The 13,955-nt window shown below is 36.4% G+C and overlaps 1 protein-coding gene across 2 annotated transcripts; it reads left to right on the top strand.

Moving 5' to 3' along the window:
* The first annotated feature begins 163 nt into the window (after nt 1-163).
* On the top strand, nt 164-12,842 carry CENP-C (centromere protein C). 2 transcript variants are annotated; one of them, XM_010251568.3, is made up of 11 exons: nt 164-455; nt 1,208-1,413; nt 1,509-1,597; nt 1,696-1,798; nt 1,894-2,096; nt 2,205-2,941; nt 3,060-3,159; nt 4,453-4,535; nt 10,470-10,665; nt 10,758-10,865; nt 12,493-12,842. In XM_010251568.3, the coding sequence occupies exons 1-11, from the start codon at nt 303-305 to the stop codon at nt 12,618-12,620; spliced, it is 2,106 nt and encodes a 701-aa protein (XP_010249870.1). In that variant the 5' UTR covers nt 164-302; the 3' UTR covers nt 12,621-12,842. The 2 variants fall into 2 exon arrangements, with proteins under 2 accessions (XP_010249870.1, XP_010249869.1); XM_010251567.2 differs by having other exon boundaries at nt 10,440-10,665.
* The last annotated feature ends 1,113 nt before the right edge of the window (nt 12,843-13,955 follow it).

Genomic DNA, 13,955 nt, shown 5'->3' with positions numbered 1-13,955 from the left:
GGAACAGATACTTGTATTACAAATTCACCCCTACAATGGAAGGACGAGTCAACGCTGGGTAAATCTCTAGGAATTAAAGGTCATCACGATTAACGGTGATGAATTCTCTGGGCTCTTAATATGATAGCTCAACATATATACTGAGTTTCTAGCCCTTTTTACTGGTTATTATAAGATGTCTCCCGCTCTTTTCCAATTTTCGAAATGAGGGAACTCTCTCTCTCTCTCTCTCTCTCTCTCTCTCTCGTTAGGGTTATTCTTTGGTATCTCTGCAACTAAAAGGTCTGAAATCGACATGTAAGATGGCATCTAAACTTCAAAGTGCAGATCTGGTCGACCCTCTGGTTGGGCTGTCGACTATTTCTTTGTTTCCTCGAACATTTAAAGATTCGATGAAGGCGGTAGAATCAGAACAGCAGGATATGGAGAATATCCATAACTATCTTAAATCCATGGTACCTTCACTTCTCTTTACTTAGTTTCTGCTTCATTTTTTTTACGTCCCAATTCTAGCTTGATTTAGGTTATTGGAGACAAATTGAATATTTGAACTTGATTTCGATATGGATGGGGTGGTTTGAATGTCCTTGGTTTCTAGACTTGAGATGGTTCCGTTGTTATAGCTGAGGTTTCACTTCGAGCAAACGAAGGTGCACTGGGCGTGCGTCGGATTATTTTCTTAGTTCTTACTCATAAAAGGGAAAAGTATGCATCATTTACATAGAATTAGCTCGTCGATTGTTAAAGATTTAATGATTCTATTTTAGAGTTAAATTTTGCATAAGTTTAGCTAATAAGTTTCAAAAAGCTATGTCTTTCAAGAACCATATGATTGATTGCAAAAAAAAAAAAGAAAAGAAAAAAAAGAAAAAAAGAAAATCCGCTCTAGATATTTTCCTAGATACTAGTGATTTTCCTGTTGAAAATATAGGCTTTTGGACATGGATGGTTTGAGACGTAAATATCTAAGGTTGTGATGGAAAATGCTGGGAATCAGCTTTTTAGAAAGTTTGTCAACCAAAATAAGAAAAAATGAGAGAAAAAGAACGTTCCAGTTGTCACAAGGATATTGGCCAGCATATAGGGAGTATTTTGGAAAAAAAGGACCTTCAGACACGAGAAGAAATAATACATTGTAGAAGAAAATAATGCATGGTAAACCATTTTGGCATTATTTTTGAATTTCATATTTGTTGTATATTGGCAGACATTAAAAAACCCAAAGAAACTCCTAGAGCAGGCGAAGACCATTTTAAGCAACAGCTCTGAACCTCTGGATTCTGAGCTTCCATGCCATATTTCATCTGAACATGAAGATGGAGCTGCTGCTGCAAAGGGCAAGGGTCGTCCTCAAGAGCGAAGACCGGCCTTGGGACGTAAAAGGGCTCGGTTTTCTTTGAAGCCTAATGCAAGGTAAAAAAAAAAATTAGTGAATTGATTTATTCATTGCTTTATTTGCCTTGGGAAACAGTTTATATGGAATAGATATTAATTATGTTATATGGCAGTCAACCTACTTTGGATCTGGATTCAAGTATAGACATTGATCAGTTGGAAGACCCAGAGGAATACTTTTTGGCCCATGAAAAGATTGAAAGTAACATCATCTCATTTACTTTTAAAATTTCTTTTCCAAAACCCTTATTGGATCCTTTGTCAACATCTATTTCTTATTCTTTTGTAATCATTTCTTAGATGCCAAAAAAGAAATACAGAAACAGAGGGGTGATGTCTTGATAAATCCAAATCAGCAAAATCTTTCTACAAATGTGCGTTGTCGTCGACCTGGAATTCTAGGGTATCATTTCTATTTCTTACTTACATTTTTTTTCATATGCCTATTGGTGTCTTATGGAGTTCCAACTGTGGATACCTTCTTTTTGTTATTTTCAGGAAAACAGTTAATTATAAACATCGTTATTCATCAATTTCTGTTGACAATGAAGAGATTTCTGTATCCTCACAAAAGGAATTTGAAATGGACAACCCAAGCCAATCTGATTATAGTCCTCACGAAGAAAAGAAAAATCAGGATGGGACATCAGAGGAAAAGGAAAGAGTTGGAGATGAAGTGGAAGATGTTATTCCCGAAGAAGGTTCAACCATGATGCTGAAACTTATATTTTTCCTATCACATACATATTTTTTGAGTTTTGTTTGTTTCTTTTTTTTCCTGGTATCATTCTATGTTTATATTTTGTCAGGTTCAGTAGCTTTGGCAGAGAACAAAGTCAATAATCTTTTGGACGAATTGCTATCTACCAATTGTAATGATCTAGATGCAGATGGTACTGTAAGTTTATTGCGTGAGCGTTTGCAGATTAAGTCAATTGATTTGGACAAATTATCCTTCCCTAGCTTGGACAGTGTTCGAAGTAATGATGTTAAGGCAGCAGATGAATGGTCGTTGAGGCCGAGAAAAGCATTATCAGATATACATAACATAATAAGAAGGACAAGCACAGAGACATCTACAGAACATAAGCAAATGTCAGGAAGCCCAGTTTGCCCGAAGGTTTCAACAACCCTGCAAAGGAGCCCATTGACCTCATTATTTTTATTGAAGAGGCGTATGCCAGATATGGATCCACCGAATGACCCATTCTCTTCAGATGGTATTGATGCATCACCTGCCTCTCATTCTTTCCCGGTTAGAGGCATCAACAGGCAAATTCTCTCACCTCGTGTTGGAACCAGTAATCCAGAACCAGAAAATCCTACTCCTGCAGAGGATGATGGGAAGGGATCGAGCCATTCTGGCAAGTTGCAGTCACTAATGCTTGAAGAGGATATATCTGCAGGCAATGAAATGGATTCAGGAAAACTTGCAGCAGAAGATTTGGGTTCTCCATTTGACAAGCCTATTCATGAAACCTCTAGTGGATGTGATACCGATATGAACATTGGGTCAAATGGATCTCATGGTGGCTTGAAGGATGTGGTAGTTGTCTTTAGACTTTAGAGATCTTAGATGTCTAAACTTGCTGGTTCTTTCCTTTCATTTTCTTTATTGTCTTGGTATTTGTGGTACTATATTGTAATGTTTTGATGCAATGCAGGCAAAAGATGCACAAAAGCAAACTGTGACCCCTGAGCAGCTCAAGCTTGGGATAGAAAGTTTAAGTGTGGACCAACAGCATTGTAATGGTAATCAGTTAGGTATGTTTGAGTTCTGCTTTTACTGTTCTTTCTGGGTGTGTTATACATATTTCATGAAGTTCTTTATATATAAAGTAAAATCACATGCATTATATATATATATATACAACATTCATTAAGAACTCCTAACTGCCGAAAGAGGAAGTGGGCCAAAATTCAAAGAGATTCATATAAAGACTACAAGTACTACAAATAAACTCCCGATTCTTGCAATCCCCTTTCCATATGATTGCTTAGAGCCCCTGTTATTGCTAAGGAATCAGTCAAAATGTTTGCACTCCTAGGTAGGGGTGAATTCAAGCCGAGCCAAGCTGAATATCTGGCTATTTGAGCTCAGTACGCCAAAAAACTATATGGCTTGAGCTTGAGCTTCATTCGAGCTAGAGATTTGATAAACTCAAAAGCTTGTAAGTTTGGGCTTGGCTTGGCTTGAACTTGACTATGAGCCAAGTTTCCTATAAAAATAAAAAACTATACATATAAAAAATACTTTTTTTTATTTTACTTATAAAAAATTAAGAATTATAAAATCTAGTTATTATTACATATAAAAAATAAAAATATTGCAAGGCAAGGCATCCCTTGCCTTGTACATTACCACTTGTCTATATCTCTACCAACCCCTCTTATTTAGTGTTTCTTGAATCTTGACCATGCAACATTCTGCTGAAGCATGGCTTATCTTACTGCTGCTGCATAGAACTTTGATTTCAATTTTACAGTTTAAGTGGTATGCTCTAGTTTGAATGATACTCTTGAATCACATTTCCTCTATCCATCCAGTTCTATTTTGTAATAACTATCCCTCCTTGTGGCCCAACTAAGGGAATATGCATAAAAACACCTAGGATGTCATTTGTCTTTTTAATGGATATTGAAGATAATCAGATAATCTATATGTTTTGTTTACTTTATAACCAGTATCTGCTTTTTGTTTTTTGATAAGAAGTTTATAACGATTTATAATTGGCATGCTTTCCTTATTTATTGTGAATTAGGTTTAGATCTCTTCATCTGGAACATAAATTGAGTAAAAGAGTTGTAGGCCTTAATGGTTTGTCTCCAACTAAACCAAACTTTTGGTTTTGTTCCAGTCAAAACACATGCTTGCTGGTGATAACCAGTGTAGAGGTTTTTTCTTTCTTTATTTTTTCATGTTTTGTCTGTGTATGGACATTTTTATACCTTTTATTATTACTTCACTTTATCTATTTGTTTGCCAGTAAGTTATTCATAACTATTAAAGAAACCCATTGTTTGTAGTCATGCATCTCTTTTTATTGTCTTTAGCAGATCAACCAGGCTCTACTCTAGGTGACCCATGCTTAGAGGAGCAAACATCACAAAGGATAGATATTCCTTCTGAACAAAATGAGGTTAGCCATCTTCTTTAATATATTTTTCCTTGTAATGTATTTAAGTTTGGTGGTTTTGCATGTATGGTTTTCAAACCATTTTTGCCGATTAAATCTGTTCATGCATTTAGACTAATCAATGCTACTATAGTAAATGCTAGTGCAATTATGACTTATAACATAGCTCTGATTGGGAAAATGGCTTATAAGTACTTTTTTTTTTCTGTAATGCTAGTCATGATTTAGAATCGTTAGATATCTTAAACTTGAAAGAAGTTATGGAACAGAAGCAATGAACTATTGATTAGTCCTTTTTCGTAGGCAAAATGCCAAAAGTCTCTCTGGTTAGCTAGAAAAGAATTCTAAATTTAAAGATACTGATAATCATATATATGCTAATAAAAACTACAATTGTGCAATAAAGCATATACTTTATTAGAAAAGAACAAGGCTGCAGTAGTATAGCTCCCTATGTTTGGTAGATAATGTCAGTAGTCAGTACCCCTTGACGAGGAGGAGATAGGTAGGTTCAACTTCTCATTCTGATGTTTTTGTCTTGCTCGAAATCCTTTTAGGGTCTGTTTGGTTCACAGTTGGAATTGGAATTTGAATCAAAATCCATTGGAATTGGAATGGTCTATTCCTCCCGCCTGTTCGGTTCAGGCAGGATTCAGAATCAGCTGGAATGGACTTTCCCTCAAATGGAGGATTGCCATCCCACCAACAATGGGAATGGGATTCCGGTTCCACCCAACCAAACAATTGAAATCTGACTGGACCATCCTGGTTTCGATTCCAGACCCCTATTCCTATGAACCAAATGGACCCTTAGATTTTATTTTTATTTTTGAAAAAAGTTAAGTATTGTATTAAATAAAAGGAGAATCCCCCCATCCCCACAACAAGGAGCCGGAAGGGGGTTGTACAAAAAACTATATAAGATTCTATACAAAAAGAGGTTCCCAATCCAAATAGTCTCTTCATGGAATTCCTTTATACACTGCACTGCTACCCAAGAATGCAATCTGCCCCACATAGATTTAAGAACAAATTCGTTTGTTGAAATGGAACCGTTGAATCTACAGTCATTCCTTTCTGTCCAAATAGTCTGAACAACTATCAGTGGAATCACTCCCCAAACAACCTTTTCTTTTCTGCTAAGTCCAGCCAACTGCCAACATCATAATAGATCCTCCCAGTTTGAGGAGGCTCAGCTGTACCTCAAAATATTTAACATTCTGCCCTAGATTCTCCAAGCAAGCCTGCAGTATAAAAATAAGTTATTCTCTGATCTGGGGCACTCATTACACATAGAGTACAGGGGATTATCCACTGCTATACCCCTCTTCAACCAGTTATCAACTGTCAAGCATTTGTTAAGCATTGTTATCCACATAAGAAATGCCACCTACAGTGGTGCCACTGATTGCCAGACTCTTGAAACAGGAAAAATATCTGTGTTTTTTTATGAGTAGGAAAAATATCTGCACCAAGAATTAAACTGTTGCAGAAAGATTTAACCATAAACTAATTATAAAAAAAAGATTTAACCATAAACTTGGTTAATAGGATTTTCCTAGGGCAAGAAAAAACCAAGGAAGCACTTGTTGAGGGCATTACCATTAAGATTCTACATTTGCCTAAAGCTTTGCAACTTTTCAAGGACTTTTCCTCAGTTGATTTAATTAGAAGTTGGAGTACTATAGCTGTATCCTCTTCCTCTTCTCCTATAGTTTAACAGAGTTGGTCCCGATCACCACAGTTCAGGGTGAAATTGAATTTTGATGGGAGCTCCTAAGGTAATCCTATTCCTGGTCCGTCGGGAGTTGGGGGTGTTTTCAGAGATGAGGAAGGAAGAGTGTTGGCCCTATTCTCGGGCCCGATTGGGGTGGGAGACTCTTTAAGGGCAGAAGTCAAGGCCTTGCTTGAAGGCCTGAGATTGACAAAACAATGGGGAATGCAACAAGTGGAAGGAGACTCCAAGCTGGTAATAGGGTGGATGCAAGCTAGAAACCTGGGAGTGATCACTTAGACAGCCACTAAGAGAAATTGTGTGCTTAGAAATGGAGCTTCAAGTGCAATTTAGATGGGTAAGAACTAAGAAGGTCAGAAAATGGAATGGCTGACACTTTAGATAAGGAAGGAGTTAATAGGGAGGCTTTGTTTTGGGCTTGTTTGTAAGGCTAATATTGTTTCGGCTTCTCCAACCATCCTTTGGTGGTGATATTTATACTCTTTATTTAATTTCATCAATGAAAGTTACAGTTTCTTATCAAAAAAGATTTAACCATAAACTTGCCTGATCTGTTCCAGCTCCAAACTCTTATTTCCATCTTATCTCTAGCAGACCTGAAACAATAAATCTTCTGAAGCCATCCACTAACAGGTCCACCTCCCAATCATTGAAACTCCTGAACATAGGGCTCAAATAACCATACCCTCCATGGAACCTAAAAACATCAATAATCCATGCCTTCAAGGTTCAAATCAACACACCTGATACAAAAAAAAACTATTTTTTTTTTAAATTTTTTAACTTCAGATGTATTTAACTGTTAAACATGAGAATTTCTAGAAAAGCCTTATAAAAGGCATTTTGGTGGGCACCCGATACAATATGATATGCCTGATACGGGGTGTAAGGTATCAAAATTTTGAACCTTGCATGCCTCCTTGACACCTTGTTCAAGGTCAACTAATACAGCTGAGGAAACAACTATCATAAGTGGCTGAGCATAGCACCGGGGATTAGTCCAAAATTTTACCCTGTTCCTATTACCCACCTCATATATGTTTCCCTTTATGAATTTAATATAAGAATTCCGAGTCCTCCAAAGAGCACATCCATATGGAGCAGTAATTTTCCCTGGATCCCAAGTTCTATCCCCTCACCCATACTTCAAATTAATGATTTGCCTCCACAAACTATCCCTCTCCTTATATCTCCAAAATCACTTCCCTAAGAGTGCAATATTGAAAGGTTTTAAACTTCTAAAACCCAGACCTTCCCTAGATTTAGGGTGGCAGACTTTATTCCAGCTAACTAAATGAGATTTAAACTCCTTCTATCCAACCTTGCCACAAGAAATCTCTCATTCTTTTCTCCAACAAAGCTGCCAAGCCAAAGGCAATAGGAAACAAAGACATCATATTAGTAGGAAGTGAACTCAAGACACTTTGATGAGAATCAACTTGTCAGCTTTAGATAAGTATTTAGCTTTCCATCTTGCAATTTTTTTGTCAATCCTTTCAACAATAGGGCCTCAAGTTGATTTAGAGATGCTTCTCTCCCCAAGAGGGAGTCCAAGGTATCTTGTTCGCAGATTCCCTGCCTTGCAACCAAAAATCTTAGCTAACTGAGGCACATTACACCCTTCCCCAACAGAAAGCATCTCTCTTTAGCAAATTTGTCCTCGATCCTGAAATCACGTAAAAACCATTTTGAAATAAAACTGCAATTATAGTTGCGCTTGAGAGAAGCCTTGCCAAAAAAGGTATCAACTGGAAACTATAATAATAAAGGTACCCCTCTTTCATTATCCACAAGCCATTAATGAATCCCCCTCCCACTGCTCTATTCACCATTCTACTAAGAACCTCAGTTACACAAATAAGGAGAGGGGACAATGGATCCCCCTGTGTAAGTCCTATTAAACAGAAAACACTTCCTTGAGCTGCGAATCAGCACCGAGAATCCAATTGAAGAAATACATACTTTCACCCAATTCCCCCACTCGGAGCTAAAGTTGAGTCTTTTCAGCATGTGATCAACCAGTTGGCATGGTTATAAGCTTTCTTTCTGATCAGGAAAAAAATGGCTATAAGCTTTCTCAAAATCTATCTTGAGCACCACTCCCCCCTTCACTTCTCACCTTAAGTCATTAAGCTTATTTGCCACTAAAACCTCATCCAAAATTTGCCTCCCATGAATAAAAGCCCCAAGTGTCTTTGAAATGTTTGATGATTGATCCCATCACCTTTTTCATTCTCCTTGACAACACTTTAGCAATTATTTAGTAAACACTACCAACTAAACTAATAGGCTTGAAGTCCTTTAATTCTATTGCTCCTTTTCTTTACAGAATAAGAGTAATGATAGTGGACTCAAGACTCCTTTGCAATGATCCATTAAAATGAAACTCTCTAAACACCCTCATCAAATCACTCTTCAAAAAATGCCAGCATTTCTTGTAAAAAGTCATTGTGAAATCATCAGTCCCTGGTGCATTGTCCCTTTCCATTCCCCAAATAGCACTCAAAACTTATTCCTCAATGAAGCACACTTCTAGCTTCTCAGACTTCTCATCTGATCCTGGATCCCCATCTTTCTGAGTAAAGATTAGCATAAGATTCAGTAATTACCTGTTCTTCCTTGATCTTCAACTTCCTCCCCACCCACCTCCTGTTTAAGCCACAAACGTCTCAATCCGTGTTCATTTTTTTATTCTTGATAAGTTATTCTGTCATAGTCCAACTTTGTTTTAGCTCTTCTATGCCTGCCGTTTGCTAAACTGGAACCTTGTTCCTTTGCCTGTCTACCTTGGCTATTATATTAAGCAATTTTTCCTTAATAGCCTTGATACCCCAGTAAACATATTTCCTCTTCTTCTATATCTTTCAAACCTGCCAACTGTCTCCCCAAAACATAACTGGCAGAATCTTCCACCTGACAACCCTCCCATCATTGTTGGAGCAAATCCAGAAAACCTTCCACCTTGAGCCAGCAATGTTCAAGCCTGAATGGAGAAGATTTCGCCAAATTCCATAGTCAAGCCAGTTGAAGATAGGTTCCTCTTCCCACTCAGAGACGCAACAAATCTGTCAAGCCAGTTGAAGATAGGCTCCTCTTGATTATCCAACAAAGGTAAATCCACCATCCTCCAAATGGCTCATGAAATATGAGAAACTCCTCATTCCCCTGCTATGCCGAATGCCCCCTTTCTTCTCAAAAACCCTGTTAGATAACGCGGCCTATCCTTCCCAAGTACATGATACCTTTTTGAGGTGTGAGGCAGTAATTGTTACTGCCTAATACAGACCTGGTCCTACTAAGCATGTTTTCAAGGAAGGAATTCACAATGGCATAAGTCTAAAGAAACTAGAAAGGAGGAAAATGCTGTATCTGGAGACTAGAGCAAGGAGAGGCAAGTTGATAATATGTTCAAGATAACTAAGAGAAGTTGTTTGACAGATGTGCCTAAGTTAGCTAAATGGGGTGAAAACCTGATAAACATATCTTCTGGTTAGAAGAGTGAGGAGGAGAAAAATCTGGTCAAAGAGAGGAAGATGATGTATCTGAAATTTGGACAGCAAGAAGAATCAAACTATGAAGTCTTCAAGATAGATAAGAGGATCACTCAAGATGCTGAAGGTCGTTTCTCATGAAAATGCATGTATATCTGCATTCTCATAGCCATTCTGAAGCATCTTGTAATCTGAGGTCATCCTTAAATTCAGCCTGCTATTGGACGAATTGCTGCCATAACCTTGAAGTTTAAAGAATAAGATTACTGCCTGTCTTAAATAAAATAAAATAAAATGAAATGAAATGAAACGTCCTTATCTCATGCTTCCTGGATGAAACTCCGAGCTTTCACCTTTAACAAGCCTGAAAATATACTTCTTTAGCTGATTTCTTAAGGGATTAAATCTGATTTAGGAGGTTTTCTCTTTTTCTCTTCATTCTTTTGGAATTTTCAATTTTGCCTGCTCTAGTATAAAAATAACTTTCATTCCTTAATGTGCTAATATTCTGTTTTCTGATTTTTATAGCTCTATGTACATCTTAGTGTTAGGAATTGCTTGCTCTTATACTGTTTATCAAAAACAAATGATTGCCCTTATAGTTTTTAATGAAATTATTTTGTGTTGCTGATAAAAAAATTGCTTGCTCTTATACATGCTTGTTTTGACTGATTCTTATAGAAAGAAACATATGTGGTTCTCATTGAACAGACAAATCGGAATCTTTCTATGATGACACCAAATCAACCGAGCAAACCAAAATTACCTCCAGGCAATAGAAGGAAAAGAAAGGGACAGATAGATCAGGAAACTTCTATGATACCATCAAATCAACAAAGCAAAGCACAAGCACCTCCAGGCAATACCAGAAAAAGGAAAGCACTCTCTCATAGGAACAGCCTTGCAGGTATTTATTCATGCATCAATTTGCACTATGCATCATTTAAAACTATTGATGATTCTACTACAATAATGTGGACGTATATGGTGCATGTCCAGGGGCTGGGTCTTCATGGGAATCTGGGGTAAGGCGAAGCCACAGGATCAAGTTTAGACCTTTGGAGTATTGGAATGGTGAGAGGTTTTTATACGGGCGCATACATGGCAGTAAGTGTATTCTATACATTAAGATTTGCCTATTATCTACAATTTTTTTCTTCTTTTATTGCTAAGGATTATGATGAGTAGTTTATCTTGTTTTTTTGGTGTTCCCTTTATTCTAATTTTTTCCCTCCCCAGACCAGACCCCACATTGGCGGGAGCCTTGTGCACTGGGCTGCCTAAATTTTGTTTATATGGGGCCTCTTTAGCTCATGGACACAAGTCCAGAAAATTCTCATTGCATGACATTACTTGCAATGGCTTTTGGTTCGGTGCACTAGGTAGGTGACAAAGTGATTTTGGTTCGGTGTCCTGCCTAAATGCCATGGCTTACATGAAAAAGTGTTTGTCTAAGCGACCAAGCCAGGCAACAAAAATCTCACAAGCCAGGCATTAGTATATTATTATTATTTTGTGTTTTAATATATTTTTTTATCTATATATATATTATTTATACTTTGTTCAAGTTTATCATTAAACATAAAAAAGATCTGACGGTTTCAAGAAGAGAAAAAGAATGAAAGAATATGAGGATAAAGACTTTTTTGTCTTAAAAGATTTTTATTTGAATATAATTATGGCCTTGATAATTTTTGATAGGGAATTGCTCTATTAAATGCTTACTATGTTATAGTCAAGGTTCAAAGTATCAATACATCTCTGTGTATTGGCAGAGGTGTATTGGTACTTAAAAATATGTGCTTTTATATATATATATATATATATATATATATATTTTCGTTATTTTTTTCAAAAGTTGGTTTTTATATACACTTTTATATGTATTTCTATTAAAAAAGGGTTCTTGAAAACACCTGTAAACAGGTGTTTTGGAACCCAAAAGATATGATACGCCCTATATGGGGTGCAACGTATCGATACTTTGAACCTTGGTTATAGTGGTGTCTGAAATATAAAAATTGATTGATTTAAGTGCTATTATTTTTTTGATACCATGATGTGCTGTGTTAGAAGAAAATTAGTGTTACTAGTAAAGAGCATTGCTATTTTTTATTAGGGTAAAATACAGATTACTACCCTGTACTTTGGGGGTACTGGTAATTTACCCCCTGAACTTTCATTTGCGACAAAGACCCTCGAGCTTTCAGATTCTGACAAAAAATCCCTCTTCATTAAGCTGAGTGATGGAAGAAGTTAATTTACTAAAATACCCACTCAAGAAACTTCTATAAAATGGAAATTGCAATAAACCAGTAACAAATGGAAAGCAAAAAAACTTTAAAAATCCTTAGAAAAAAGGGTAGTTTGGGGATTTGAAAAGTTCAAACAGTCATATGAGAATCTTTTTCAAAGTTGATTGATGGAATATTATCGGAGGGGGTATTTGTCGGAATCTGAAAGTTAAGGGGGGTAGGGTAATTGCCACTACTCCGAAAGTAAAGGGTTGTAATCTGTAATTTTCCTTCTTTTAATTTATATGCATGCTGATTGGCATCAAATTTAGGGAACTACCAATTTAGTTTATTTTTTGGGTAAAATTTAATTGCCTAGTAGGCAAGTAGATGACCAGATGCTGCACTCTGACCTAGAATTGCTTAGATTCCTTGACAACAATGCCCTATTAATGCGATGATGAAAAAGGAATAGCAATTGGTTCTGTATAATTTTGCAGGCTTAGCGACCGTAATTGGATTGAAGTATGCATCTCCGGCAAAGGGTGACGGAAAGCCTACATTTAAAGTGAAGTCTTATGTTTCCGACGAATACAAAGAGCTCGTAGAACTGGCAGCTCTGCATTGAGAAATTCTTTGTTTGAACATGTATGTATGAATCACCTTTTTGTGATCATCTCTCGTACTGGTACTTTTCACCAACGATTAGTAAATGTATGCGCTTATTCTTATGTATCTACTAGAAGTATGCATCCACGGGCTGGTGTTACAAGATGCCCATGTTCTACGGAAAGTGATTATACTCGGTTTCTTAATAAGTTAATAAAAAAAGGAATTTGACTTGGGTAAATAGCAAAACTTTATTTTTTAAATTAAAAAATATATAAAATTCCAAGGGGTTTAGAAAGCAATACGGGAGAAAAAGCTGATGTGGACAATGCATTTTAAGGATATAGAATAAATATTGTTGAATCTTCCAATTGCAATATATATATGTATATTCCAAGTACCAAGTTATGTTTATTTGTTGGGTACGTTGAGCATCTCTCTCAGGAAAGTTCAAGGTAAGGACATTTGGCTGTCATATCAAAATTTAAAGGAACCAGCACATAAGCACCAGTGGAATTGCCCAGTTTTTCTGCTATTCCTCCTGTATTGTATATACATGGCCTATACAGTTTTTCATTAGTTGTCCATTAATCCCCAATTTCTCATTAATCTTGCCCAGGTTGCCTTACCCATTAATCTTGATTGGTTTCCTCTTTTTTGTTTATTAGTATTAATCCAGTTAATTTCAATCCTTAACTCATTAATCTCCATTAATTTGCACTTTCATATCCTTTACAATAATCACAAAAAGAATAAAATGCTATCACTAGGGAGTAGGGATCGAATTAGAAGTGTAAATTGGGCAGTGTTTCCCTCCCCTAAGATATTTTGGGGGTTGGTCCAGTACAGCCCATGGTTTGAGTCTGCACGGGCCTAGTTTTGGGCCAGGTTAGGCTATGGATTGGGCCAATCCTTATTTTTTTTTTAAATTTTGAAAACAATGAAAAGTTTAACATAAATTAAAAAAATAGACAATTAAAAAAGATCTTAAAATTTTATTTTATATGAATTTTGATGTATATAATTGTTTATATATGCAATAATAAAATGAAGTTTGAACTTTGAACAATTGGGATACGTTGGGATAAATCTATGATGCTGTAAAGGTATACTGGAAGAACTTTGACAAGTCAGCCTCTTATTAATTTTGATGAATACCACTTGATTGGTTGCAACTTTTTATATGAGCTGACTGGTTACAAGTTTTTCTGCTATAAAAACAATTATATCCACTTGTTTAATCTGAAATGGTGGAAAAATTAAGATGGATTAAATTTCAAATCATTTCAATATGTTGTAACATAGTGGTGTGTATTCCTTGTCAGACGGCCTGAGTTCAATCTGGGGGTATAAA

This window comes from Nelumbo nucifera, chromosome 8 (assembly GCF_055504915.1).
Source record: "Nelumbo nucifera cultivar China Antique chromosome 8, China Antique-T2T, whole genome shotgun sequence".
NCBI classification, from domain to species: Eukaryota; Viridiplantae; Streptophyta; class Magnoliopsida; order Proteales; family Nelumbonaceae; genus Nelumbo; species Nelumbo nucifera.
The sequence above is the reverse complement of the archived record's forward strand: the minus strand, read 5'-3'. Positions and strand labels throughout refer to the sequence as shown.